We start from the raw sequence: 27959 nt of genomic DNA, 5'->3' as shown, positions 1-27959 counted from the left end.
ATTGGGCTCAAACTAAGTCAGTCTAATCCAACACTCCTGCAGTTAACTCTCCTAATGTTCAGTTTGTGTTCACACTAAGAGAAATTGATTCCGTTGAGGGGTTTTTGTGCTGCTGTTGAACTGTAGTGCACACAGGAGATTGTGTTATGCAGCCAGTCTTCACTGAAAAAAAACTGATTCATAACATGCAGTTGTAGTCAATTAATCAACCCTAATATCAGATTATAGCTGCTTTATCCGTTTGTTATGGTCTTGATTCCTCACCTTCCTGCTCTGCAGACAAAGGCAAAGAAACAGGTTAAAGTTGGAAGTGCGATATTTGTCATTAGGCAGGCAAACCACAATGTCAGCATTTAACCGCTGTACCCTACAACAGAGCCAAATAGACTAAAGATTAAAATATAATTTTGACTATAAAGTCCTCTAAAAATTTGCTGATAATATAAACAGGAATTTTAAAAGAAGTCAAACTAAATTACACTGTTCACTGTGTAATCCAATGCCTATGATGCATTGATGGATCAAACAGTGATAAACGGAAGCATGAAACATTTCTCATTCAGACAGAGAATAGCTGGCAGCATTTTAATGTTCAACTTTTATGTAACTTAATATGGAAGCTGCTGAGTCAGATTGTTCATTAAGATAGTCCTGATGACCTTTGACCCTGCCACATTCTCCAGCTCCTCCTAGGGGATCCTGAGTTGTTCCCAGAGAAACTGAGAGGAATAATCTCTCCAGCGTGTTCTGGGTTTGCCCTGTGACCTCCTCCCTGTTGGAGGTGCCCAGAGACAGTCCAATGGGAGGTGCCCATGAGGCCTCCTGATAACTCATCTTATTCCTTTCGACACAAAGGAGCAGTGGCCCAACTCCCACCTTCCCTTCAGGTTTTGTGACCATAGATGAGGGTTGATTTGCCCTGTAACTCAGTTTTCTCTTTATCAGAGTGATTTAGCACAATGTCTGCATTATTGTTGATGCTTCACCAATCAGCCATTTTTCTAAACTTGTTTCATTTCTACACCACAAACAATGGCTCCTGTATTAAGTTTGCCTGGTCTTTCAGAGGCTGAATTCCCACAAATTGCATTGCAAACATGATGTAAACTTGTCTCATGCTTTTCCTAAATTTGGATAGGCAGAGGTGAGAGGTGCACCTTGCATTCCAAAACACAACATGCTGATGAGTCTGTTTGATAAATGCACCAAATGTCATCATGACAGAATGGGTCATATCTGAAAAACAGGCGTAAATGCTTCTTGTGGCAGAGACCAACCAGTGTCAGAGCTGATTTTCTATATGCACAAATGAAAATGTGATTTTTAAAAAAGGCACAAATGGTTGTAACTGCAAATGGGCAATGCAGAGTCGAGGAGGTGGCTTCATAGCTGGCTGCATCAGCGTTTTTAAATTTTTACTAACATTTTTCTGCAGGTGCGAAAAGACAAAGCTGCTCCAATCTACGTCATCAACCTTCTCCTCACTGACCTTATTCAGCTCTGCTCCATGAGTGTTTGGATGACACACAGTGCATATATAATCCGGAAGACCTTCTCCTATTTATACTTCTTTGGTCTGCTGGCTGGTGTTGGCTTCATGGTGTGCATCTCCCTGGAAAGGTAGTTATGCATCTATCCAGTGTGCGAGTAGATGAATCTGTGTCTATTCCCAGTAACTCTGATCCTCCTCCATGTGTCTCTCTTGTATTACAGGTATTTGGTCATCAGCTGGCCACTGTGGTACCGCTTCAGACGAACAATCAAGATCTCTCTGGTGGTCTGTGTGGTGGTCTGGGCCCTTCCTCTTGTCCTTCTCCTCCCTGTCTATTTCCGTGATATCTATGTTGCACGAACCATGTTTGCTGTTTTCCTCCTTCTTCCATTTCCCCTGTTCATTTTCTCACTGGGTGGGACACTTAAATCTCTGTCTGCAGCCATCCGTGTCCCCCCTGATGAAAAACGACGAATTGTGGCCACGTTGGTTCTGGTGCTGCTTATTTACACACTGCTGTTCCTGCCCAGCATCATTTGGTTCCTGGCAGAAAACACTAGAGAAATCTATTCTTTTAATTACCTGAGATTCATTATGGTTCTCTCCAGTCCTATTGCAGACTGTTTTCTGTATGTTTTGCTTAGGAAAGGAGCTGTAGACAAGGTGTTGGCCTCTGTGTGTTGTTGTAGAATGGAAAGTAATGATATCAACAGATCAACAGAGTTGGTTAATATTAAATGTTCTGCAGTTATATAGCACTTTTCTACCTATTGGCACTCAAAGCGCTTTACACTGCTTCTTATTCACACACACATTCACACACCAATGGGGGAGCTGCTATGCAGCTGGCCAACAATCACCAGGAGCAACTAAGTTGTGGTTCAGTGTCTTACTCAAGGACAGTCATCCACGGACCACAGGGTCAGTGGTTCAATCCCTGTTCCTGGGATACAATTTCACCATAGTAATGATACTTCTGCACTCTTTCCACCTCAGTTTATTACAGTTCAGTACATATTTGCAGAAGGTTTGTAACAAACAACAGGAAAACAAATAAAAAGAATCTTCCCTTTGCATTTTGCAACACAAACCAAAAAGACAAAATAAGCCTTCTCATTTATTTAATTTAAACTTTTTCTGCTGTGTACTATGATCTATTACTTACAATTTTCTACCATGTAATATAGTCTGTCTGAATTGAAAATACCTATGTATTTTATTGTAAAAACAGAAAAATGACAACTTATGATTATTAAAAGTGAGAGTAACATACAGTGTGTTTAATAAGATCTGTGTTTGCCAACAGCCCCCTCAAGAAAACTTGTATATAATCTGGAGAAGCTTTTAGATTCATTGTAATTAAGTAAACGCTCAATGTTTGATGGTTTAATTTATTGTAAATATGATAATGAAACACATCTCTTGTGTCTGATCTTGTGTCTGATTAAATGACATTAACACATCACTGTCACTTCTCCAAATCATTTCTTATCCTAGAGTTTAATTGTCTTCGATCAAACCAGATGATAAAAACTTCTAAGCAACATATAAGCAACATAATCTATGTACTTTATATAAGTAAATTTTTGTTTATTTTTACAGCGCTCAAGTAAAAAAAAAGATCAATTGAAAAAATTGCCATGACCACTTCCTGTTTTGTAGACAGCTGACCATCTTGTCTTCCCTGTCTTGGCCACCTCTGTTCCTTCTCATCAGCTCAAGTGAATTCACCTGCTCCACTATCTATATAACCTGTTCTACTGTCCTTGTCACTAGCTGAATGTTGGAGGCTTGAATTTTCCATTTTCTGTATGAACGTGTTTACTGTAAACTTGTGGAAGGAGATTGTGCTACTGAACTGTGGCCAGTATTCTCTGCTCCCCGTTTTCTCTGAGTTTCCCTCTTGGCAGATTAAACACCCAGTGTGTGACTCACGCCATCTTCCCACCACATTTCCACCTCCATCTTTGTTCAAATACTCTTCAAAACCACAAAGATTTACCCACTGTCTCTCTCCTCTGCCAGTAGAAATCCTGCTTGTTCACCACCCCACCACTCCAGACACTTCTGCCATCACCTGCCGTGGATTATTATAAATGTTGTGGAATGTTTTTTTCTTTTGTCTTATTATGAAGAAACTATTTTCAACATGAGATACACACAAATAGTAAAATTATACTAATATAGGACAGTTCTTCTGACATAGTGGAAGGGACAGAAAAGAGTTTTTAGTGTTGCTGGTCAGTTTGTTTACATTGTTGAGATATGTGAGGCGTCCACACCAGGCTCTCTGCCATGATTCAAATGTTTTTGTCTGCCTTGCTGTCAACTCCTCGTTACTCAGGACTTGCACGCACAGAGATTGGAATCCACTGTCATTAAATAAGTAGTAGACATAAAAAACATGCACTTGCATAACTAATAGTGTGAATGCCAGTCATGACACAAAAGCCACTTCCCTCTGTTCCTTCCTTACCTTATGTCAGACTCTCTCCAGACAGGCTAAAGCATTAAGTGGAGAAATGGAGTGTAACTGTTTAGGACTCCAAGGTCGACCTTCAAAATTACTCTATCCCTATCTTTGGCTTGTAAATAAGTCACACGTCCATTGCTTTAGGTTCTGATGTTGTTCCCAGCCTTTTGTTAGCTAACTTTACTTTTAATAATTTACAGTTATGGGTATATTTTAAGACCACAAGACCAATAAAATTACGTGTAGAAAATCACGTATTGATTTGTCTGCTCGTTTCAAAAGGCAAGGTGCCATAAACATAAGCAGCACTTTGGTAATTATTCACCCTAATTATCAAAGTGTATCACAGTGTAATGCCTCTGATTAAAGTCAGAACTACTTGTCAGACAGTCGAACACCTTTGCAAACCCACTTCCCCCAAAAGTTTGTCTAATTCACTTCCCTCCCCTGATTACTTGCCAAATTACCTCAGACTGTGTGTTTGCAGAGGCAAAACCAGTAGACTCTCAAAGGTAGGATTTATGTTCCTTACTTATTTTACCATATGGACAAATAATAGCTGCAAATGTAACACGAGAACTCGTGATAAGAAAAGAAAATGTCTTTGAGACGATACTATCATTCATTAAATTAGAATAGAAATGTTTTCAGACACAGAGGGGAAAGTAGTTTAAAACAAAGCCCTGTCTTTCAGATGTTTGACAGCAGTTTTGTTCAGTAGAGCATCTCGCCATCCTAAATTTCTCACATGCTTCTCAAATTGTTAAAGAATTTAACAGAAGATGATCCTCAAACTGATGCAAGATTTAAAATGTACTTTCATGTCGATTTGATCTCACAAATAAACAAGAGAATTTCATTCTGCTCTGTCTATCTTTTTACAAAAGTCAGTAAAAACCTCATTTTTAGTTTAAGGTAGTTGTCATCGCACCAACTGTCAAATTTATTTATCTCACCTACTGTGTGTACGCCTGGCCATTACCATTTCATTTTAACGCTACCAAGAATTATCTGAAAAATTTTGGAGATGACATGACACCTACACATGTCTGCAATCTGCTGTTTAAAGTGTAAAAAAAAAAAAAAAAAGGTGACGAAACTGTTTCCTGTGGGGCTCCTGTTTTAGACTGCAAAAAGATAAAAATACATATAGTAGAGACAAAGATCTGCATCAGTTCAGAATCTGTTTGATTCCTCATGAGTAAGTGTGTATAAATAAACAGGGTCAAAAACATTACACTATCTAACTTGGTATTTTGAGTATGCTTACAGTTTGCAGGTGTGATATAACTGTGTTGTTCTAGACTGTGGGATCATCTTGAACTTTATCCAGATCTCAATAACAGTAATTTGTGGCCACGTTGGTTTATTTTTAACATAAAAGAGGAAGTACAGATCAGGCTGCAGCAAAAATCTTTAAATAAAAATAAAATAAACAATTTCCTCTGAAATGTAGTGCATCATCTGTATAGTATCAAAGAGAAACACTAAAATTAAGTTCAAGTACTTTAGTACAAGTACAAGTACAGTAACTGAGTGAATGTGTTTAGTATATTTCTATCTCTGCCAATCCTCCATAAGCTCAACAGTCGACCAAAAACAGTCCCTCTTTTTCATTTTATCAAAAAAGCAAACCAGGTATAGATTCATCTGGCATAAAAATAAAAAAGGATAATCAGAGCCTCAAGGTTTGCTAATATACAGAACTTAATCTCATAAGGTTTCTTGAAGTACAGGGGACAACATGCAGCAAGGTTCCTTGGCTGAAAAGAAACCGCTGACACTGCAGTTACATTGTATGTTTCTTAAACAGAAACATGTACCACTACTGGTACTGGTTTGCATGATTTATACTGTACTGTAGTTTTACTGTATTTATGTAAAAAGCTACAGATGTTACAAACCTTCTCTCCTTTCAGGTTTCCCTCTGAGGAATGGAACATTTATACATCAACACCCAACAGGGCAACAGTTTTGGTTACAGCAACAAAACCAGAAATGTTGATAGGAATGTTGAACCGACATCATCTACATTTGGAGCGACTGTGGCGCAGGAAGGAAGGTAGGAAGGTAGAGCGGTTGTTCACCAATCTCACAGTTGTTTATTTCAATCCCTGGCTCCTCCGGTCACATGTCGAAGTGTCCTTGAGCAAGACAGGCTAGCTTCATAGCAGCTTCCCCACCGGTGTATGTGTGTTTGTGTGATTGTGAGTGTGAATGGGTGAATAAGAAGCAGTGTAAAGTGCTTTGAGTGCCAATAGGTAGAAAAGCGCTATACAAGTGCAGACCATTCACCATCCATCTACGTCTTGACGTGCATTATCATTTCTGTCTTCCTTTGACCCTGATAAACTGTTACTGTTGTACATTTGATTTTCAATTTTAGTGCTTCCGCACATATAAATTAAAGTAAAATTATACATCCTATGATTACAGTTACATATTTTTTTATTTTAAATCATTTGATTAGTAGAGGAATGGGTTCTTAAGGTCCCTAAGTCTAACTATATTGTTGCCCCCCTCTCTCTCTATAGATAGATAGATAGATATTAGATATATATGACTGTCTTGTTCCCACACTATTTAAATCTAACATGTTGTCTACTTTACCCCAACTCAACCTGAGCAAACCTGCTCCAGAGAAGGTTAGAGATGGTTGATATGTTGCTAAAACAACAATCTCAACGTGACTTGATCATCAGTATCAGGTCCTCACTCAGAACATTTCTACTGCTTTGTCCACTTTTACCTATGTTTTCATTTTTTTTTTTTTTCAGGTGCAATCATGTTGCTCCGATCTACGTCATCAACCTTCTCATTTCTGACCTCATGTCCAAACAAAGATCAAAACCCTCTCTTTACCAGTAAGTCTTTCTTTTTACTCAAGCTCAGTCCTCTGGCTGATTTGTTTATGTATGTTTTCCTCAGAAAAGGGGCAGTAAACAAGCTTTTGGCTATTTTGTGTTGTTACAGAACAAACCACAGCAATACCAGCAGATCAACAATGAATGTTGGAAACACAGTCAGTTCCATGTAGGCAGAGAATGAAAAGGTGAGAAACAAGTACTAGAAATGTTGCCCAACCCATCCTATTGCGTGAGTGACAAAAGTTGCTCAACAATACGCAGAAGTACTGAACATACTGTACATATATCATACAGTATATTGATGTAAACTCGCCGGTCTTGTTTATATGTCGAAGTGTCTCTGGGCAAGACACTTAACCCCCAACAGCCCATCCCCATCCCCAGCTGTGCAGTGCCGGTCCAAGCCCGGTAGAAATTGGGGGTGGTTGCGTCAAGAAGGGCATCTGGCATAAAAAAAACTATGCCAAATCCTTATGTAGACAATGATCCGCTGTGGCGACCCTGAACTCACGGGATAAGCTGAAAGGACAAATAAATTGATAAATAAATAATACTGTATGTCGAATTTGAGGAAGTGAAGAATATAATATTTTATTTAACCACCTTCACATTTTAGAAGGATTTCATTGATTAATTTTAAATTTTCTGCACATAACACATACTACTTGATTTTTTTTTTTTTTTTTTAAAAACATGCCTTAAATTGTAAAAGCTATTGTGAGTTTTCAAACAGAAAAAATGACATCTCTCATCATCATTATCACCCTGGAACAAAGTCTCTTACCCACTGTTGTTGTCACTGATGCTCATATTCTTAATTTATATTTATTTTTTAATTTGCATTCTTTTATCTGCATTTGATAATGTGACCTGATTATTGTTAAGAAGATGAAACTTTTCAGTAGAGATACTGACATAAGAGTCTCCCCTAAATATGAAAAAACAAAAAACATAAAAGAAGATGGGCTAAGGGACTTTCTCTCTGTGACTGCTATACATATAATTCATCCAAATGGCTGTTGTATTTGCCTATTTTATTCAGTTATTGTATTATTGAAATTCATACTACAAATTATAAGCATAAAAAGAATATAAATACACAAACTTTTGCAAATAGCAGTTTATAATACTATTAGATTGCCTAATTTGTTAATGACTCACATCCATATTTGTGGATTAAGGGCATCAATAACCCATCAATAATTTAACTTATTGAAACTAGGCTCCATGGAAGACTTCATGTTTGATCACTATATGGAGACATGGAGCTGCATACTGTACAGGACAGTGGTTAATGGTTTGTTGTAATGTGGATCTGCATCAACACTGATATGAAGTTCATATGGTCATATATTGTGATACCTACAGAGAGTTTTTTTTTCTCACTTACTTAAAGGGCATTTGTTGGGTTTTCCCTAACAATCTGTAAAGTCTTTACCTTATTATGTAAAATGCATTCAGATGATTTTATTGTGATTTAGCGCTATAAATACAGTTGAATTAAAAAGAACTGAATATACTATTCTGTATGCTGCCAATAAACACACACTTTATGTACATTTATGTAATAGTCTTGTCCTGAATCTTTGGTATTCAATTTAGATCTGATTGTAACTGTTTTGGTCACATATATGTGTTATTATTGAATCTGATCTTAAAATTCTGTAGACAGAGCAGAGGAGGAAGAGTTAAGAGAGGGAGAATTTCTAAATTCTGTTGCATGACCTTCCTGGAGCACTACAAGTTTGAACAAATTGTAAATATTGTAAATAAGCAATGTTCTCTTAACGAGAACTCGGTCCCACAGTCCCAGTCTCCTCTCTCAATCTGCACACAGAAGTACTTCAGACACACTGTCCTGTTTGTTGGTGTAGGTGGAAAAATATCTGTGGTTATCTGTGTTAAGACAACTGATGAGGACAAAGATGAAGTTGAATACAAACTCTGCTCTGGTAAAGTCCTCATATACTAACAGTCATACTCATAAAAGTTAACTCCTCTTGATCGTAATTTGTTTATGTAATTTAGTTTCTATAGGTATTTACATTTACATTTAGCAGACTCTTTTATCCAAGGCAAGTTACATGTGAGGTTCAAGGCAGCAAAAATCTAACTCAAGGAGAAAACATAAAAGCAAAGTCCTATCAGAAAGTGTTTACATTTCAAGAGATGCAAGAAAGAACAGGACGTTTTTTTGATTTATAAATGGACTACATAGTCCATAGGAAGGTGTGGAAGAGTTCTGTTTTCAGCAGTTTTTTGAGCGTGCAGAGTTTGGTAGCTCGTTCCACCATCATGGGACCACTGCGCTGAAGAGTTTTGCTTGGTGTCTTTTGTGCATTTAAGTAGTACATGTAATTGAATGCTATTAAAGTTTCCATTGACTTCCCTTTATCAAAATATCTCTACTACTAAATGAAAATTGGCTCCAGATGACATCACTTGGAGGAACCGTCTGTTGAGTTTATGTTATTTTGTTGCTCACACTATGGAGTTTGTAATCAGAGTCGACCTGCATTTTCAGAGCTCAGAGCTCCCCTGGAGGACATCATCTGAACTCCCAATGAAAAAAACTACTCTGGGTGTTTTTCCATCTAGAAGCAGAGAAATATTTTAACATGATGAAGTCAGAGGGAAGTTCAAAAGCATTAATGTACATTTACTATCTAAACTAAAAGCCATAGAGCAGTTGAAAAATTATGAAGTTGCCCTTTCAAAATAAAACTAGATGGAAGCAGAGTTACTCTGTTCATCAATATGATGACTAAATGATTGAGAGGATAATATTGAGGAACTCACTTTGAATGTTATCACGCCATTCAGTGGCCATAATCTGTTGTGATCAGCACAATACATATGGGGAGGTAGCTACACTCTCCACAGGCTTGTAGGTCATTACTATGCAACATTATGTACCTGAGTGTTGTTATAAGAATAATGGTTCGTTTTAGGCAGAAACACAAAATGTTTAGCACTGGGGGAAGTAAGTTCAAATACATCCGAAGACAACAGGTGTATAACTCTGCAGATAAAAAGCTGAGGAGTGCAGGTTTTCTGTTAGCTCACTTTCAGCCAAATGCTGTTAACATGTTTCCTTACATTATTTGTGCAATCCTCCCTGAAATGCATGTCCACGCCTCGCAAACACAAGACACCATGATTGGTCCAAAATGTGTCATATCTGAAAGACAAATGCAAATGTTACATGGCAACTATTTCCATGTGCTTTATTCCCTTTTCCCAATGTTTTCCTGCAGGTGAGAAAGGAACATGTCGCTCCGATCTACGTCATCAACGTTCCCATCTCGGACCTCATCCAGCTCTGCTGTATGATTGTTGAGGTGGTGCAGTGCTTCCCGAGCTTTGAAATCATTTACATTTACCACTTTGGTGTAATGGCTGGTGTCGGCTTCATGGTGTGTGTCTGCCTGATAAGTGTGTAGCTCCATCTGTGGCAAAAAAATTAATTCCCTATATACCTACAAACTACTGTGGGTCTCTCTTGTTTTACAGGTATTTGGTCATTGTCTGGCCACTGTGGTACCACTTCAGAGGAACAGCCAAAGTCTCTTTGGTGATCTCTGTCATAGTCTGGGCTCTTCCTCTTGTCTATGTCCTTCCTCTGTATTTCAGGGTTGATTTTCGCATTGAAGAAACCATCTTTGCTGTCTTCCTCCTCCCATATCCAATGCTCATTTTCTTCCTGGGTGGGACCCTCAAAGCTCTGCCTGCAGCCATCCGTGTCCCCCCTGATGAAAAATGACTAATTGTGGCAATCTTGGTCCTGGTACTGCTTATAAACACTCTGCTGTTCCTGCCCAGCACCATTTTGTCCCTGGCAGAAACCACTAGAGAAAACTATTCCTTTCGTGACCTGTCATTAATTATAGTTCAGTTCAGTCGTATTGCAGACTCTATTCTGTATGTTTTGCTTAGGAAAGGAGCTGTAGACAAGGTTTTGGCCTCTGTGTCTTGTTGTAGTATTGATATCAATCCTTCAACCACAGCAGAAAATTAGATGTTTTATTTTGAGAAGCTGAGATCAGTACCACAGTCAAATCCACTGTTATTAGTAAATTTCATAGTAATTTCTAAAACATATTCTAAGCCAAAATTGTGTGATGTATGTATACACACACACACATGTGCATATTATTATAATTTAAATAAATAAATAATTCATTAGAGAATTTGTAACATTGCGTGTTCCGCACACACAATGTTACAAATTCTCAGTTCTTAAGAAAGATGTTAAGAAAATGCATTCTTCCTCTTTATGGGCTCAAGTTAATACTTAAACAATGTTTATTTAATTCATGGGGGGCAATGGTTGCTTTTGTAACCTGTGTAATACCTCACCAATAAACGTCTATAAGATATTAAATGTTTGGGTCACTAGGTTTTGAAACAAGGGCAACTGACATACAGTCAATGTAGTTTAAACAAAAGGATCAATAATTTATTACAAAGAGGATTAACATAGATTTCCCAACAATAGCAGCCTGTTATTTTCTTTTGCTGTGAAGTTTCCAGTCCAATAGCCCAGTTTGAGTCATTCTTTGGAAGATAGGTTGGACTTATAAAATCTGTGTCTGTGTGTGTCTATGTGTGTGTGTGTGTCTGTGTTTATCATGAACACCTACTGTTTAAATGAGATCTCAAGTTTATCTGAACCAGATTGTTCTTGTCATTTCAGGTGTGATGTCGATGAGGAACAATCCATCGTCCCACGCTCTGAAGGTGGAATTCTGGCTTGTCGACTCTCGACTCTCTTAGACTCCAGGAAAAAATAAAACAATAAAACATAGAAGGAAAAAAGCTCTTGATTAATTGTTCAGTAATTTAGTTACTTTGACGACTTAGTAAATATGTATCTGTTGTTCTCGTCCTGTTATTTTATTGACAGCTTAATTCAATACAAAGCAATGATCAGGCCTGATCCTGCCTTTGTGTACTTGTACCTGTGCTCGTATAGAACGATCGTTATTATATACATCAATCAGGCTAAACATTATGACCAACCCAATTAAGCTGCTTTACTTTTACAATGATATAATTTCTCAGTTTTTTTTTTGCAGATTTTGGTAGAGTGTAACTAAGAACTGACCCTGTCTCATGTTGATGCCAACTTCCATTGCACTCAGTAGTGTGTACTTTTATACTCTGCATTTAGCTTAGAAAGTTGAATTACTAAATTATTAAATGTAGTTTGAGATCTATACAGTTTCCCACCACATGTACATGAACAGCTGTACAACACAAATACATAACAGTGAGTAAATGTACTTTTTAAATTCATTCCAGTCTCTGTAATAAAATGTTGTAATCAGTGGTATCAAATGCAGCACTAAGATCTAACAGAACAAGTATAGAGACGAGCACATTATCTGATGCCATGAGAAGATCGTTGGTGATTCTTACAAGTGCTGTTTCTGTACTACAATGATCTGTAAATGCAACTACTTTTTCAAAGATTTTAGAAACAAAGAAAGGGTTTTTTAAGTAGTGGTTTTATTACAGCTACCTTATAGGCCTGTGGTACATAACCTGTTTCTAAAGATAGATTGATGTCTAATCCAAACGTATCTATTAAGAGTAAAACTTCCTTGAGCAGTTTACTGGGAACAGGGTCTAGCAGACATGTTGTTAGTTTAGATGAGGTAATAATTCAAGTTAGCTCAGCAAGATCTATGGGTAAAAAGCAGTCTAAGAAGGATAGGCCTTATTGTACATGAAGATCAATCTGTAATATTTGGGGGGAGAATCTGGTGAATTCTTTCTGTAATAGCAACAATTTTATTCATAAAGAAAGTTTTGAAGTGATTGCTGCTCAGAGTTATGGGAAAACTAGGCTAAATAGAACTATGGCTTTGGAACCGGGGTTGTTCGTGTTGTCCTCTATTGATTATGAATAGTGTGCAGTTCTGGCATCACAGAGACCTTTTTTTTTAATTTTCAACAGTTTTTCCAGGCTCAATGTAAATCTTCTAAATTATTGGAACACCACTCCCTTTTTAGCTTTCGTGTTGCCTGCCTTTAATTGCGAGTATGTGAACTATACCATGGAGATTGTCTCCTCTGGTTTACTGCCTTCTTTTTCAGAGGAGAAAAAGAAGGCAGAGTATTGTGTGTAGTGAGGCAGTACAGTTAAGGTGGCTACTCTCCATTGTATTGAGACTTGGCATAGTAAATGGTGAGAGAATCATTTCTTTAAAGGATGACTTCACCAATTTTCAACTTGCTCTCTAGGGCTTTAGTTTAGGGGGAAATTGTACATTAATGCTTTTAAACTTACCTCTGACTTCACTATATTAAAATATTTCTCTGCTTCTTGATGACATCCCCCACAGAGATTTTTCATTATTAGTAGTTCAGATGATTTCATCTGGGGGAGCTCTGAAGAAGAAGGTTGACCATGATTACAAACTTCATAGTTTGAGCAACAACATGATATAATCTAAAGTGAAGATTCCTCCAAGTGATGTCATCTGGAGGGATTTTTCAGATAGATGTAGAGATATTTCGATATAGAGAAGTCAATAGAAGATTTAATAGCACCCATTAATGGTACCTAAACTAGAACCAAAAGAAGAGTTCAAAACCAGTGAAGGTGTCCTTTAAATGTGTTCACAGCATTTTTAGATGAACACCTACCTATCTGTACTAAGCACAAAATCTTATACAAATCCTGAAAATTCAATCATAAACTCTGAATACTGGACTGGAGGATGGTACATGATAACAAATAGAAGTGGTGTTTGACTTTTCCAGTTTGGTTGTGAAAGACTAAGAGTAAGGCTTTCAAATGATTTATAACTATGTTTAGGTCTAGGGTTTATTGGTAAGCTAGAGTGGAAGATTGCTGCTACTCCACCTCAGCCTGTGCTTCTAGAACATTGATAATAAATATGACTTGGGGGCGTTGACTAATTTAGACTGACATATTCTTCCTGGTGCAACCAAGTTTCATGAAGACAGAATAAATCAAATAGATGATCACTTATTAAGTCATTTACTAACAGGGATTTAGAAGAGAGTTCTGATATTTAATAATGCACATTTATTAGTTTGGGGTTTTGTTCTGTAAGATGATTTTCTAAAGTTTTATCTTATCTTATCTTGATAAGAGAGCTGCTTTATGCTCTGCTGTCTTTCATCAGTTTGAACCTGTCACCTTGTCTCAGGTTAAGGAGCTGATTGAATGTCAGATCTATGTTCTGCTCAATAAGAAGAATGGCTTCTCTTTAACTTCAATACTGGAATGTTTAGAAGACATTAAGGCCTGGATGGCTCTTAACTTTTTAAATTTTAACGACTCAAAGACTGAGGTTATTGCGTTGGGAACTAACTCATCTAGTGGTACTGCCCCTGTAGACTTGGGACATTTGGCTGAATATGCCAAATCTGAAATTATTAACCTTGGGTTTGAAATGGATACTGAACAGTTTTAAAGCCAGATCTGGTCTGTTGTCAAGTCTAGTTTCTTTCACCTGAGGCAGCTGGCCAGAGTCAAGCCCATTCTGACAAAGCAGCACTTTGAAACCGTAATCCACGCCTTTGTTACCACCTGGCTGGATTACTGCAATGCACTTTATCTTGAGGGAAGTCAGTCGTTAGACTGCAGCTTGTCCAAAAGGCTGCAGCACGTCTTTTAACTGGCATGTGAAAATATGAGCACATTTCTACTATTTTATCTTCACTTCACTGGCTGCCTGTGGAATTAAGGATCCATCCTAAAATTCTTATATTTGTTTTTAAATGTTTAAAGGGGGCTGCCCTGTACCTCTTGGAGCTTCTATATCTATACGTTCCACCACGGTTGCATAGATCAGCTGACCGGCTGCTGCTTTTTGTACCAAAAACTAAACGTAAGCTGAAGAGACCAAGCTTTTACAGTGGTTGCTCCAAAACTTTGGAACGAGTTGCCCTTGGACATCAGATAGGCCTCATCCTTGCCTGTTTTTAAATCCCTTCTTAAAACCCACTTGTTTCCATTGGCCTTTGACACAGTCTGACTAAACATTATTTTATTATTTTCTCTGTTATCTGTTATTTTATTCTGTCTCTTATTTATTTTTTATTTATTGTTATCTGTTTATTGCACACGTTTTATGCTGTTGTATACTTCTTAAGTTATGTTTTTAACCTGTACAGCACTTTGGTCAACCTAGTTGTTTCAACCCACGGCCTTCTGCATCCCAACCCAATGCTCTACCACTCAGCCACCAGGCCGCCTTTTTGGCTGCCTCTGTATGTGACAGCCCTATTTCAACGATAAAAAACTGTGAGCATTAAAATTGAAAGACTTGTTTCTCTCTAAGCTGGGACTGAGTCACTACAGCACCTTGCTGCGTGTAACAGTTGCTGTCCTACAAATGTGTGATAAAAGTCCAATAAACCTTCATCTTGATATTAAATCTGAAATCCTTTCACAGCAGAAGTCGATGTCTTTTTAAATCATCTGTTCATTTACGATTCTATTTTTGGGGCCTATCTTTCAATTAAACTATGAAAACAATGGACTAGAAATCATGATGCATCACAATGAGTAAAATACGTACATAAAATCTACTTGAAATGCCTTCTCTGTGACAGAAAACCAGTAATTGTCACATTATGTACAAGCTTGATGGTCAGGTAAATCAAACGCAGTCAAGCTGCCATTTTCAAGGTTTCAGTTGTAAGGTTTGATTTGCATTGTGGAAACAGTATTGCAAATGAATATGTAAACAGTAATAAGTTGACAGATCAGGACTGTGGGCGTACAGTTTATCCCAGGCCAATTACATTCATGGGCTTTTTCCTTTTCTTACATCCAAATTGAGCTCATGAGAAATAAACTTGTGAAATAAACTGTGTGACAAAATTCATATATTAAAATTCCTTTAATATAATATCTTAAACCTCAACTGTAAACTGTGGTTGTGTTCTCATTGGAAACATACATAAACACTGTGGATGGGACGAAAAGTTTTAATGACCGACATCCTGATACATATGCATAAAGACTCATGTTTCTATTAAGACCATGTTGAAAAATCCCAAACTATTCCTTCAGTACAATGCACAGTGTGTCATCACTGCTGACAGAGTGGTTTTACATATTCATGTCTGATCATGTTTTGCATCGTTCCCTAAGAACAGCAAGTGAACATCATCAGGAGCCTGCTGCAGGTTGTCATTTATCATAATTACACTGTTTGGATGAAGATGAGAAAATAATAAACCCAGTGTATGAACGCATGCAGTTTGCAACTTTCAAAGGTAACATTTGTCGATCACTTTATGTTCAGTGATTATCTAAAGGTGTAGAATGCAGAATATTATAGATAAACAAAAGTTGATTCATTGTATCTGTTTTTTCATTGTAAGAATAACAAGGAAATGATGACGGATAGATGATTGGTACAGATAGTAAACAGCCTACAGTTGTTATTTGTTTTTACCTACATTTATATTTAGTGCAGGTGAAGATGCACCTCATTGAAATATGTGAGATATATTTAAAACCTTTATTTCTGTTATAGGATTCACTGTAGAGAATGGGAGATTACGACTTCAACAGCACCTCACAGAACATTAGTTACGCTGGATCGTCATCAAAAGGCTTCATTCTACATGTAGTGATATACATTATCATTGCAGCTGGATTTCTTTCAGTCCTAGTGTCCATCTATGCCGTATTTTCTCTGGTGTGTATATTATCATTATGTTTAGACTTTAAACCATTGCTATTTAGAATGTGTTACATGGTTAAGTTTTAGTATGTGTAAAAACTGTCTATTCTTCCATTTCTACATGAATGTGAAGCTGCTAAAAGTCAAGCTGTAACTTTTAGTTATAACATATTATTGCATTTCAAATTTAATGAAAAAGTCTGAAGAGGAAAATACTGTATGTAACTGTTTATATAGTCACAGTCTAAATGCTATTTATTTACTGGATGTCTTGTGTCTGTTGTCAACCCTGTCTGGAAAGGACACTGATCTGACTTTGGGTTAATTTAACTGGACAAACAACATCAGTACTGGTTTGGGTACTAGCCTAAAATCTCATTTTCGCAAATTAACGAAATATCAAATGATGGAAATGATCAAAACACTCATTAAACGATCAGAAACGTGCAGAAAGCGATAATTTCAGCTGTGCCAGAAGTTCCCCATCCACCGTTATGTGTTCTCTACAACAGGCTTGTTGCTTAATCACTAACTGCTACGAACACATTAGCTTACATTCACCAAAAGTTATAAAAAGCTGGATGTGCTGCACTTAATGCACTAAATGTACAACCTAAAGTGCCACAGGTTCTCATGGACACTGAGGACAAGGATCAGTGATAGAGATCGATTTCATGTTAATTCTTCTCCACCCAACTTCACCCAGTTTCCATTCTATTAAGAAGACATCAAATGGAATCATGCGGTGACTTTGCTGTTATGATGTGATGACTAAATTCCCACACAGTTGTAAGTTTATTGGGCTCAAACTACGTCAGTCTAATCCAACAGTCCTGCAGTTAACTCTCCTAATGTTCAGTTTGTGTTCACACTAAGCGAAATTGATTGCATTGTGGAGTTTTTGTGCTGCTGTTGAACTGTAGTGCACACAGGAGATTGTGTTATGCAGCCAGTCCTCACTGAAAAAAAACTGATTCATAACATGCAGTTGCAGTCAATTAATCAACCCTTATATCAGATTATACTTTAGCTGCTTTAACCGTTTGTTATTCTCTTGATTCCTCACCTTCCTGCTCTGCAGACAAAGGCAAAGAAACAGGTTAAAGTTGGAAGTGAGATATTTGTCATTAGGCAGGCAAACCACAATGTCAGCATTTAACCGCTGTACCCTACAACAGAGCCAAATAGACTAAAGATTAAAATATAATTGTGACTATGAAGTCCTCTAAAAATCTGCTTATATTATAAACAGGAATTTTAAAAGAAGTCAAACTAAACTACACTGTTTACTGTTTAATTCAATGCCTTTGATGCATAGATGGATCAAACACTGATAAAAGGAAGCATGAAACATTTCTCATTCAGAGAATAGCTGGCAGCATTTTAATGTTCAACTTTTATGTAACTGGAATAACTATGTAAATGGAAAGTACTGAAACAAGATATTGGACTATTTGTAATGTCAAATGTACCTAATTTGGGACCATGGCTGTTAAATCTAATAGTAGTATTTGGTTGTTGTGGGAAACTGACAAAAAAAAGTTAATTTTGAGCCCTGCATCCATGTTCTTATCCAGAGCCAGATTATTCATTAAGATAATCCTGATGACCCTCGACCCTGCCACATTCTTTCGACACAAAAGAGCAGTGGCCCAATTCCCACAACGTCTGCATTATTGTTGATGCTTCACCAATCAGCCATTTTTCTAAACTTGTTTCATTTCTACACCACAAACAATGGCTCTTAAACACCTGTATTAAGTTTGCCTGGTCTTTCAGAGGCTGAATTTCCCACAAATTGCATTGCAAACATAATGTAAACTTGTCTCATGCTTTTCCTAAATTTGCATAGGCAGAGGTGAGAGGTGCACCTTGCATTCCAAAACACGACATGCTGATGAGTCTGTTTGATAAATGCACCAAATGTCTTCATGACAGAATGGGTCATATCTGAAAAATAGGCGTAAATGCTTCTTGTGGCAGTGATCAGCCAGCGTCAGAGCTGATTTTCTATATGCACCAATGAAAATGTGATTTCAAAAAAATGCACAAATGGTTGTAACAGCAACTGGGCAAAGCATAGTCAAGGAGGTGCCTTCATAGCTGTCTGCATGAGCGTTTTTACTAACATTTTTCTGCAGGTGCGGAAAGACAATACTGCTCCAATCTACGTCATCAACCTTCTCCTCGCTGACCTCATTCAGCTCTGCTCCAGGAGTGTTCTGATGACAGACCCTGCCGATATAATCTGGGAGACCTTCTTCTATTTATACTTATTTGTTCTGCTGGTTAGTGTTGGCTTCATGATGTGCATCTCCCTGGAAAGGTAGTTATGCATCCATCCAGTGTGCAAGTAGATGAATCTGTGTCTATTCCCAGTAACTCTGATCCTCCTCCATGTGTCTCTATTGTATTACAGGTATTTGGTCATCAGCTGGCCACTGTGGTACCGGTTCAGACGAACAATCAAGATCTCTGTGATCGTCTGTTTCGTGGTCTGGGTCCTTCCTCTTGTCCTTTTCTTCCCTGTCTATTTCTGGGGTGATATCTATGTTGCACTAACCACATTTGGTGTCTTCCTCCTTCTTCCATTTCCCCTGTTCATTTTCTCACTGGGTGGGACCCTTAAAGCTCTATCTGCAGCCAGCCGTGTCCCCCTTGATGAAAAACGACGAATCGTGGCCACGTTGTTTCTGGTGCTGCTTATTTACACACTGCTGTTCCTGCCCAGCATCATTTGGGTCCTGGCAGAAAACACTAGAGAAATCTATTCTTTTAATTACCTGAGATTCATTATGGTTCTCTCCAGTCCGATTGCAGACTCTATTCTTTATGTTTTGCTTAGGAAAGGAGCTGTAGACAAGGTGTTGGCCTCTGTGTGTTGTTGTAGAATGGAAAGCAATGATATCAATCCTTCAACCACAGTAGAAATGTAAAAATTTTTACATATGCTAAGCCAAAATTATGTGTTGCATGTACACACACACACACACACACACACACACACACACACACACACACGTGCATATTTTATAAATACATAATTAATTAGAGAATTTGTAACATTGCGTGTGCAAGAGAGAGATATGTTCTCAGTTCTAAACTGTCAGAAAGATGATAATTCTACTTTGTTTATTATTGAGGTCATAGTGGGTGGTAGAATTGTACTGGAGTGCATCATAAGAAGAGACTTTAAATAAGTGTACCTAATAAAGTGGCCAGTGACATGTACATACATACACACAGCCACACATAAATATTTACATATATATGGCGGTTTTAATATAAAAAATATATTTTTAAATTTTTTTTTTATTAAATGTGATGAACTATTAAATTCTGATGTGTCATTATGAGTTCACCAGCTGTCAGTGCATAAAGTGGTTACAATCAGCTCCACCTTAACGAACAGTAATTTTTGAGCCTTATTTTGTATTAATTACTGTATTTTACTATAATTACCATCATCAATATTGTTATGTTTTCTTAGTAAAATAATTTTACGTTTGTACTTTAAGTAAAATCCAGATTATACTCTGGGTACCATTACTTGAGTAACAGATTTAAAGTGGTTCTTGTAGTGGAGAATTTTGTTGGGCCGTTTTCTTTTGGCTTGAGTACTGAGTTTATTTTTACCATCCCTGCACACAGTGTATCACATTTCGCTGTGTATGGGGCTGTGTAGCTGCAGACTGCTCAGTGTGGACATGCTGATCCTTGTCCTCCTTCACCTTATTAAGAACATTAGTGCCAATGTTACGACAGATCGATGTAAGGGATATGTATTTGTGTAATACATTATAAAAATAAAACATGCAAAATCTTAATTTAGTGTTAAAACACTTGATGCACCTTCTCCCCAGCCAGAGATTCCTGCTGGGATTGTGTGTTGATTCCTTTCAAACTAACATCTTATGTTTTATTGTGCCTCTCCTACACTGTTATAATTAAATTTAAATTCTGTACACTTCACTGAAAAAGGTTTGACTGACCCGGTGATCAAAAACCAGTTTAAACACCAACACGGATTGCTAACAGGAGGCCTGTTAATGACGAAACAACTAAAAGGCCACAAGCTGAATGTGAAAGCAATTTGCGGAAACTTTCAGCAAATTGCTTTAAAGTGCAGGTTATTAATAACTACACAGCTTATAAATCTTCTGTAATGTTACATTTGGCACATTTGGTTTTGTCTTACTGAGGAAAGACATTTAGACATGGTGTTGGCCAGACTGTTTTGGTGCAAGTTGGAAACCAGAGGAAAAATAAGGAAACCAATGTCATCAATGCGTTTAAACAATCACAGACACCTTATATTTTAAGGCTCGTTTAATTGCTGTTTTCAATTCATTTTTGAGAACAGGAGCCTTATTTGAACTTGGTCTATTTCCATTGCAAATTCTAAATGACGATAAGCTAACACTGAAAACAAATATCAGCTACATCTTATCAGCAGAAAATCAGCATTGTACGTTACAGAACAAAGCACTGTTCAAAGGTATGTAAATAATATAAATATTCATTGTGTTTCCCCAGAAACGCGTTTAGGACCAAACAATTTTAAAGTCTAACTTGAATGATTTAGCTTTTATCATTTTCTCTTTGACTTCAAAACATAAATATTTTTTTCTTTTTATGTATATATATAGCTCTTTAATCTGTGTACAAATATGTATTTTGTATAACTTTGTGTAAAGTGAAAAACACAATAAAGACCGGGTTTGCAGTTTTCTCCCTGATACCATTACACGGAGGTTGTTTAGCTGACATCCTTAAGTCACTGGTTTATGCAACAAAAGACAGTTGTCCACGGACCACAGGGTGAGTGGTTCAATCCCCAGCCCTGGCTATAAGTTGAAGTGTCCCTGGGCAAGACACCGAACCCCTCCACAGCTGTGCAGTGTCGGTCGAAATTGGGGAGGGTTGCGTCAGGAAGGGCATCCGACATAAAACTGCCAAATCAACATGTGGACAATGATCCGCTGTGGCAACCCTGAACTCACGGGATAAGCCAAAAGGAAAAAATAAAATTATCCCCAAATGACTTACTTAGAATATGCTGCAGTAGGCTCCAGGTAAAGGGAGGTGGAAGGAGAAGGCAGTAGTTGGCATCTGTCATGTGGCTCCGGTAGGGAGGGGAGTGGGAGAGCTGTGGAGTTGAGTAGAGGGAACAGAGGGAAAACAAACAGCACAGTCCAATTATCTCAGATCCAGTTCACAAGCCAACAGCCAGAAACAGAGTCCGAAAACAGAGCAAGAGACAAGGAAACAGAGCCAGGGCAAAAACCAGAGTGACAAGAAAGTAATATTATAATACAAGATGGGGCAGAGGCAAACGATACAGGTCAGAGGTCCAAAAAGAGGGTTAAATGGTCTTCACTTATATAGCACTTTTCTACCTATTGGTACTAAAAGCACTTTACATTATTCACCAACTCATACACCAACTGAACTGGACCCCAACGTAGTTGGGCTATACCTTCCTGCGCCTCAATGCACAACGTCAGTTCCAAACATAATGGGAGCCAGGTGAAGCAATTAAAGTGATAATGACAGTAAAGTTGGGAGCACTGCAGAAGGGTAGAACTGGAAGTGATCATTTCAAAACAAAAGTCCAGAGGAGGAAGTAAAACTGGAGAGAATGACAGGTCAGCTTGCTGAGTTTCATGGTGCTTTTCAATGCTTTCATAGAGAGCATTTTTTTTCTCTTCACACTTGGCTCATCAGCTCTTGCTCCTTTGTTTGTTGTCATTAACACTGCATGAGGCCCTGCACCTAACCAAGAGAATCCTCTCACAACTTAAAGAAGAAAACTTGAAGGTGTGAAGGTGAACAGTGGCCCAGGCACAGCATTATCAGACTACAGGCATGATTTAAAGCCACTGATTGAATTTGCCTCATATCCACATCCTGTACCTCAATGAGCAATTAGACACAGTTTCATCATACATCTCCTTCTGTGTGGACCTTGGGTTATACTAAAGAACTCAAGGAAATCTTCAATATTCTTCACTGGCTTTGAGATGAAAAAGAAGGAGGTCAACAGGGAGATCAAGCACACCATTCAAACTGTGAAGTTTTAATTGTGTTATGGTTAATGAAGCTCTGTGATGCAGACTCATATACAGATCTGGACTATATACCTGTGTTTAGATACTGTGCAATAATATTTGCAAGCTAAGTATAATTCTGAAATATATGCAGTTACTTTTCTATTTAAATTTTTATACCACTCATTTTACCTTCTTGCTTTTGTTGCACTATATCTTATATAAGTTATATTTATGTTTTTTACACATTTATTTGCAGTTGTTTTGCAATAACTGGCCTATTTGATCCCATTATCACTACAACAGTTTTATTTTATTATTTACAAATTCCAAATGAGCTAATATTTTCCATGAAATGATAAAACGTCTGAGATTCAACATTTTGATTTTGTTGTTTATCTTCTATTTTGTATAAAATATGGATTGATGTGATTTGGAAGTCATTGCACTCTGTTTTTATCTACATTTTACACTTTGTTCCAACTTTTTTGGAATTGGGGTTGTAGAATACAATAGAATAGAATTGTCCACTGTGGACTCATCATCATTCCCACCAAAACTGTCACAGTCTTGCCCAACAATAAACCTTGGGTTACAAAAGAACTCAAGGAAATCTTCAATGTTCTTCACCTCAGCTCAATATTTATATAATATTTATATTACTGAATCTTTTAAATGCATTCTTCCTCTTTATGGGCTCAAGTTAATACTTGAGCCCATAAAATACTTGAGCCCATGAATTAAATAAACAATGTTTATTTAATTCATGGGGGACAATGGTTGCTTTTGTAACCTGTGTAATACCTCACCAATAAACCTCTATAAGATATTTAAGTGTTTGGGTCACTAGGTTTTGAAACAAGGGCAACTGACATACAGTCAATGTAGTTTCAACAAAATGATCAATAATTTATTACAAAGAGGATTAACATAGATTTCCCAACAATAGCAGCCTGTTATTTTCTTTAGCTGTGAAGTTCCCAGTCCAATAGCCCAGTTTGAGTCCTTCTTTGGAAGAAAGGTTGGACTTATAAAATCTGTGTCTGTGTGTGTCTATGTGTGTGTGTGTCTGTGTTTATCGTTGACACCTACTGTTTAAATGAGTTCTCAAGTTTATCTGACCCAGATTGTTTTTGTCATTTCAGGTGTGATGTCGATGAGGAACAATCCATCCTCCCACGCTCTGAAGGTGGAATCCTGGCTTGTCGACTCTCGACTCTCTTAGACTCCAGGAAAAAATAAAACAATAAAACATAGAAGGAAAAAAGCTCTTGATTAATTGTTCAGTAATTTAGTTACTTTGACGACTTAGTAAATATGTATCTATTGTTCTCATCCTGTTATTTTATTGACAGCTTAATTCAATACAAAGCAATGATCAGGCCCAATCCTGCCTTTGTTTACTTGTACCTGTGCTCGTATAGAACGAGCATTATTATATACATTGATCAGGTTAAACATTATGACCAACCCAATTCAGCTGCTCCACTTTTACAATGATATAATTTCTCAGTTTTTTTTGCAGATTCTCATAGAGTGTAACTAAGAACTGACACTGTCTCATGTTGATGCAAACTTCACTTGCACTCTGTAGTTTGTAATTTTATACTCTGCATTTAGCTTAGAAAGTTGAATTACTAAATTATTAAATGTAGTTTGAGATCTATACAGTTTCCCACCACATGTACATGAACAGCTGTACAACACAAATGCATAACAGTGTTTTGAATAAAATATGGACTGATGTGATTTGGAAGTCATTGCACACTGTTTTTATCTACATTTTACAGTTTGTTCCAACTTTTTTGGAATTGGGGTTGTAGAATAGAATAGAATAGAATTGTCCACTCGGGGGAAATTTGGACTCAGGGCTGGTACAGTAGCTGCTTCAGAGATCAAATCAAAGTACTGTAAGTAACAAAACAACATTAAATGTTGTCTATAAGCACATGGTATTATTGTGCACAACCCAGGTCTTAAAATAAAGTAGTAATACTTTTAGTACTAGTTTACTTTTTGTAGTAGCTACTTTTAGTGTACTGTGTTTTTTTATTTTTATTTTTATTGTTATTTATTATTATTTATTATTTTTATTATTTTTTTTGTTATTTTTATTTATTTGTTGTCAAAAGCAAAGCAAAGTGTATAATACCTAATGGTTTTGTGTGTGCACGGACATGGCAATTTGGTGGAATATTCAAATCAGAGGGGGAAACTCCCTCAATCCTGTCGCTTAACACCACACCCCTGATAAGTTGTATTGCCCTTTCTTTACATATACACAAAGCTTAAAATAGCCGAGTTACTGGTGGAGATAAGCAGGTGGTCACTGGCTCATACAGTGGTTGGCACAAATTAAGCCCACTATCCAAATATGTAATTCCAAGAATCTAATTTTCAGTCCAAATCCACCAATCCAATTTCTAGTGTCAGAATCCAGAAGTAACAAAAAAAAAAACTTGACTTACTTGACGAAGGCCAGGCAGGGACTGGATAAATGAAGCTGGGTAACAGGTAGGAGAAGCAGACAGACTGGCCGGCAAACAGGCAGGTGGCACAGTGAGTTAGACAGGCAGGCCAGAACCAGGAGATCCATCTGTAGCAAAAAACCAACCCTGGAGGGTCAAATGAAGGTCAGGGGCAGAAGACAGAGGCTGTACCAACAGCTTCAAACAGCCTTTGGTCTGTACAATGACTCTCTGCAGTGTCAGGAGAAAGATCTTCACCATTTCATCACAACATAATAAGAGCAACTGCAACATACATGCACTGTTTCTGCATATGTACAGACAGTATACAGCATGCACTAAGGCACTTTTAATAGACAGAACAGGAACTTATCTCAGGCTTTTTAGGACTATCTACCTCACTAAGTTGCACAAGGTACAGTTTATTATTAGTATCATTATTTTTACTTTGTATATATATTAATATGTGTAACAATTACTGCAACACAAGAATTTCTCTTTTGTGATTAATAAAGTATCTATCTAACAATCTATCCATCTACTCTGGCACAGTACAGGATATGTAAAGGCAATGGAACATGTGAATTAAATTAAACTGATGATCAAAGAGTAAGTTGTAAGTAGAGATGGGAGGGAAATCTTCCAGGGAATGGAGAAAGTAGTAGTAGTACCAATTTACTCACCAGCACACAATCCTAACATGAAGACTGGTCACATGAAGGAATAACTGAGAGGCCAGAAGCCAAGTGTGAAAAACATGAGCTACATTAACAATGTCTATCCAGACTGCTTTCAGCCAGCTGATTTAAGGTGCACATATAGATTACAGTGACTACAGGGTCTTGGCTTATAAATGTCATCCTGTAATATTACATTTGGGATGTTTGGTTTTGTCTTCTTGTAAAACTAAAGTCCAACTTAATTATTTAGCTTTCATTATTTTCTCTTTGTCTTCAAAAAAATATAAATATAATGGATTTTATTTACAATTTGCATCAAAACCACAGTACATTTTTGTATTTCCTGATTTCTTTGAGTAAAGTGGAAAGCACAACGGTGAAGGTTGGATTTGCAGTTTTGTTCCTGTCACTGTTACACAGGGGTTTTTATATGCAGCTGACATCCTCAAGTCGCTGCTTTATGCAATAGAAGTGGTGGTAGAGCGGCATGTAAGTAGTAAGTTAAATGCTATTTTTCTTTTTCAATGTTATAATCTGCAGTAGCAGTGGTAGCAATAATTGTACAAAGTTAGTTTTTCTCCAATTTCTCCAATACATTTGAAAAGTAAGTGTATTTTTTCAATGAATTTGTTGATAATGGGATTTAAGGGAGTATACAGTATAAACAGCTACTGCATCATAATAATTGTCAAAATCTAATGATGTAATAATGTGTAATATTATTGGTAAGTACTACTTTAATGCAACTACTTTGTACTTCTACACATGTGAGAAATTTAGTGCACAGAAAGATTGAGTGCGCTGTTGTATTGGTGATGAGGTAAAACATCAGAGTAGTCACTATTTGTTACTACAGTAATAACAGTTACCGTACTAGTATTTTCCCAAGGCTTCACATACCATCTCTGAGATTTTCTGTGAAAATGCTGATGTTTTCAGAGACTTTGATTCTGCATCATGTGCATCTTTGTCGAAACTTATTTTAAAAGGTCACACTGGGAAGAATGATGGATATTAATGGGACCCACATTCACAACACCAAGTACGGCCATCTTCATTTGGACAATTACAACCTGTTTGTGAACTTCTCCACTGTCTTTTTCCCAATGATTCCCAATAAAACAAGTGTGACTGCATGGATTGTGGTGTTTGTAGGTTTTGACCTTACTGGCTATATACTCTCTTTATTCACAGGTACGTAAAGATGTATAAAACCTTACAATGGCGTCTGGGTCTTAGGTTTCACTGTGGTTTTTTTTGTATGAGCATCTCCCTTCATGATCATTTTCCACTCCATCTTTCTCCTCCTTCCCTTCCCTGTGTTCATCTTCTGTCTGGTTGGCACTCTCAAATCTTTGTCATCAGCCATTTCTGTTACTCCTAAAGAAAAATGGCAAATTATAGGAACTTTATTCCTGGTGCTGCTACACCCTGCTGTTCCTGCCCTGGGTCATTTGGGACTTGAGAGATTTGTTAGATCTTTTTGATCACTCTGCTTTATCATTCCTTCAGTTTAGCCCTCTTGCAGACTTGGTTCTGTATGTTTTCATGAGGAAAGGTACTTTAGACAGGCTGCTGGCCTGCATGTGTTGTTGCAGGAGGACAGGAGAGGAAGAGCAGAACCAGGTTACCACCACAAACAACCCAGAAGGAAATTCTGTGGCGATGGAGCAGGGGAGAAAGATTGAGAAGAGGGAGAGAATTGACCTGTTCTGATCTGGATGATCTTCCTGAATTATTACAAGCTTAAAAAAATATAATTTTTCCTCAAACATTTGTAATAACATGTTATAACTGCAATGGATCTCTTTTATTCAATATTTAAATAAAAGATAAAAAATAACATTTTTAATGAATGAGATGCAGTTTATACCATTTGTGGTCTGCATTTTTTCCTATATTCATAATATAGTTCGGCTACCTGTAAAGACATTTACCAGTCACTTTTGTATGTCACTGTTTTGCCAAACTATTGTTAATTGCAGTTACCAGCCCCCACAGTTCCACACATCACATAGGGGATGGATGGATGCATCATAAAACCCACACAAAACCCAGGACTTTCCCAGAGAAAACAGTGACCATTTCCACAGCATGAATAGTAACAGTGCATCTCTAGACAGTTACACCAACTGAGTTTTCGTCAGTCAAAATGAATGTGCTGATCAGATTAAGCCCAGTGTCTTTAATAACCACAGAAGTTCAAAGACATAAACCGACTCCACTGCATTCATGTACCCATAAAGGTCCAA

General features: G+C 37.4%; 1 protein-coding gene across 1 annotated transcript; it reads left to right on the top strand.

The window, feature by feature from the left end:
- Positions 1-16363: 16363 nt before the first annotated feature.
- Positions 16364-27423, top strand: LOC137124344 (mas-related G-protein coupled receptor member B5-like). The gene is made up of 4 exons (XM_067499622.1): positions 16364-16524; positions 18651-18835; positions 18929-19373; positions 27220-27423. The coding sequence occupies exons 1-4, from the start codon at positions 16375-16377 to the stop codon at positions 27421-27423; spliced, it is 984 nt and encodes a 327-aa protein (XP_067355723.1). The 5' UTR covers positions 16364-16374.
- Positions 27424-27959: the final 536 nt, after the last annotated feature.

The sequence above is a fragment of the Channa argus genome, chromosome 1, assembly GCF_033026475.1.
Source record: "Channa argus isolate prfri chromosome 1, Channa argus male v1.0, whole genome shotgun sequence".
Classification (NCBI taxonomy): domain Eukaryota; kingdom Metazoa; phylum Chordata; class Actinopteri; order Anabantiformes; family Channidae; genus Channa; species Channa argus.
The sequence above is the reverse complement of the archived record's forward strand: the minus strand, read 5'-3'. Positions and strand labels throughout refer to the sequence as shown.

Coding starts and splice junctions, on each gene's coding strand:
- LOC137124344 (XM_067499622.1), top strand. CDS start 16,375: ATGGGAGATTACGACTTCAACAGCACCTCACAGAACATTAGTTACGCT. Junction 18,836..18,928: donor ATGTGCATCTCCCTGGAAAG/GTAGTTATGCAT, acceptor ATTGTATTACAG/GTATTTGGTCATCAGCTGGC. Junction 19,374..27,219: donor GGAAAGGAGCTGTAGACAAG/GTGTTGGCCTCT, acceptor TCATTCCTTCAG/TTTAGCCCTCTTGCAGACTT.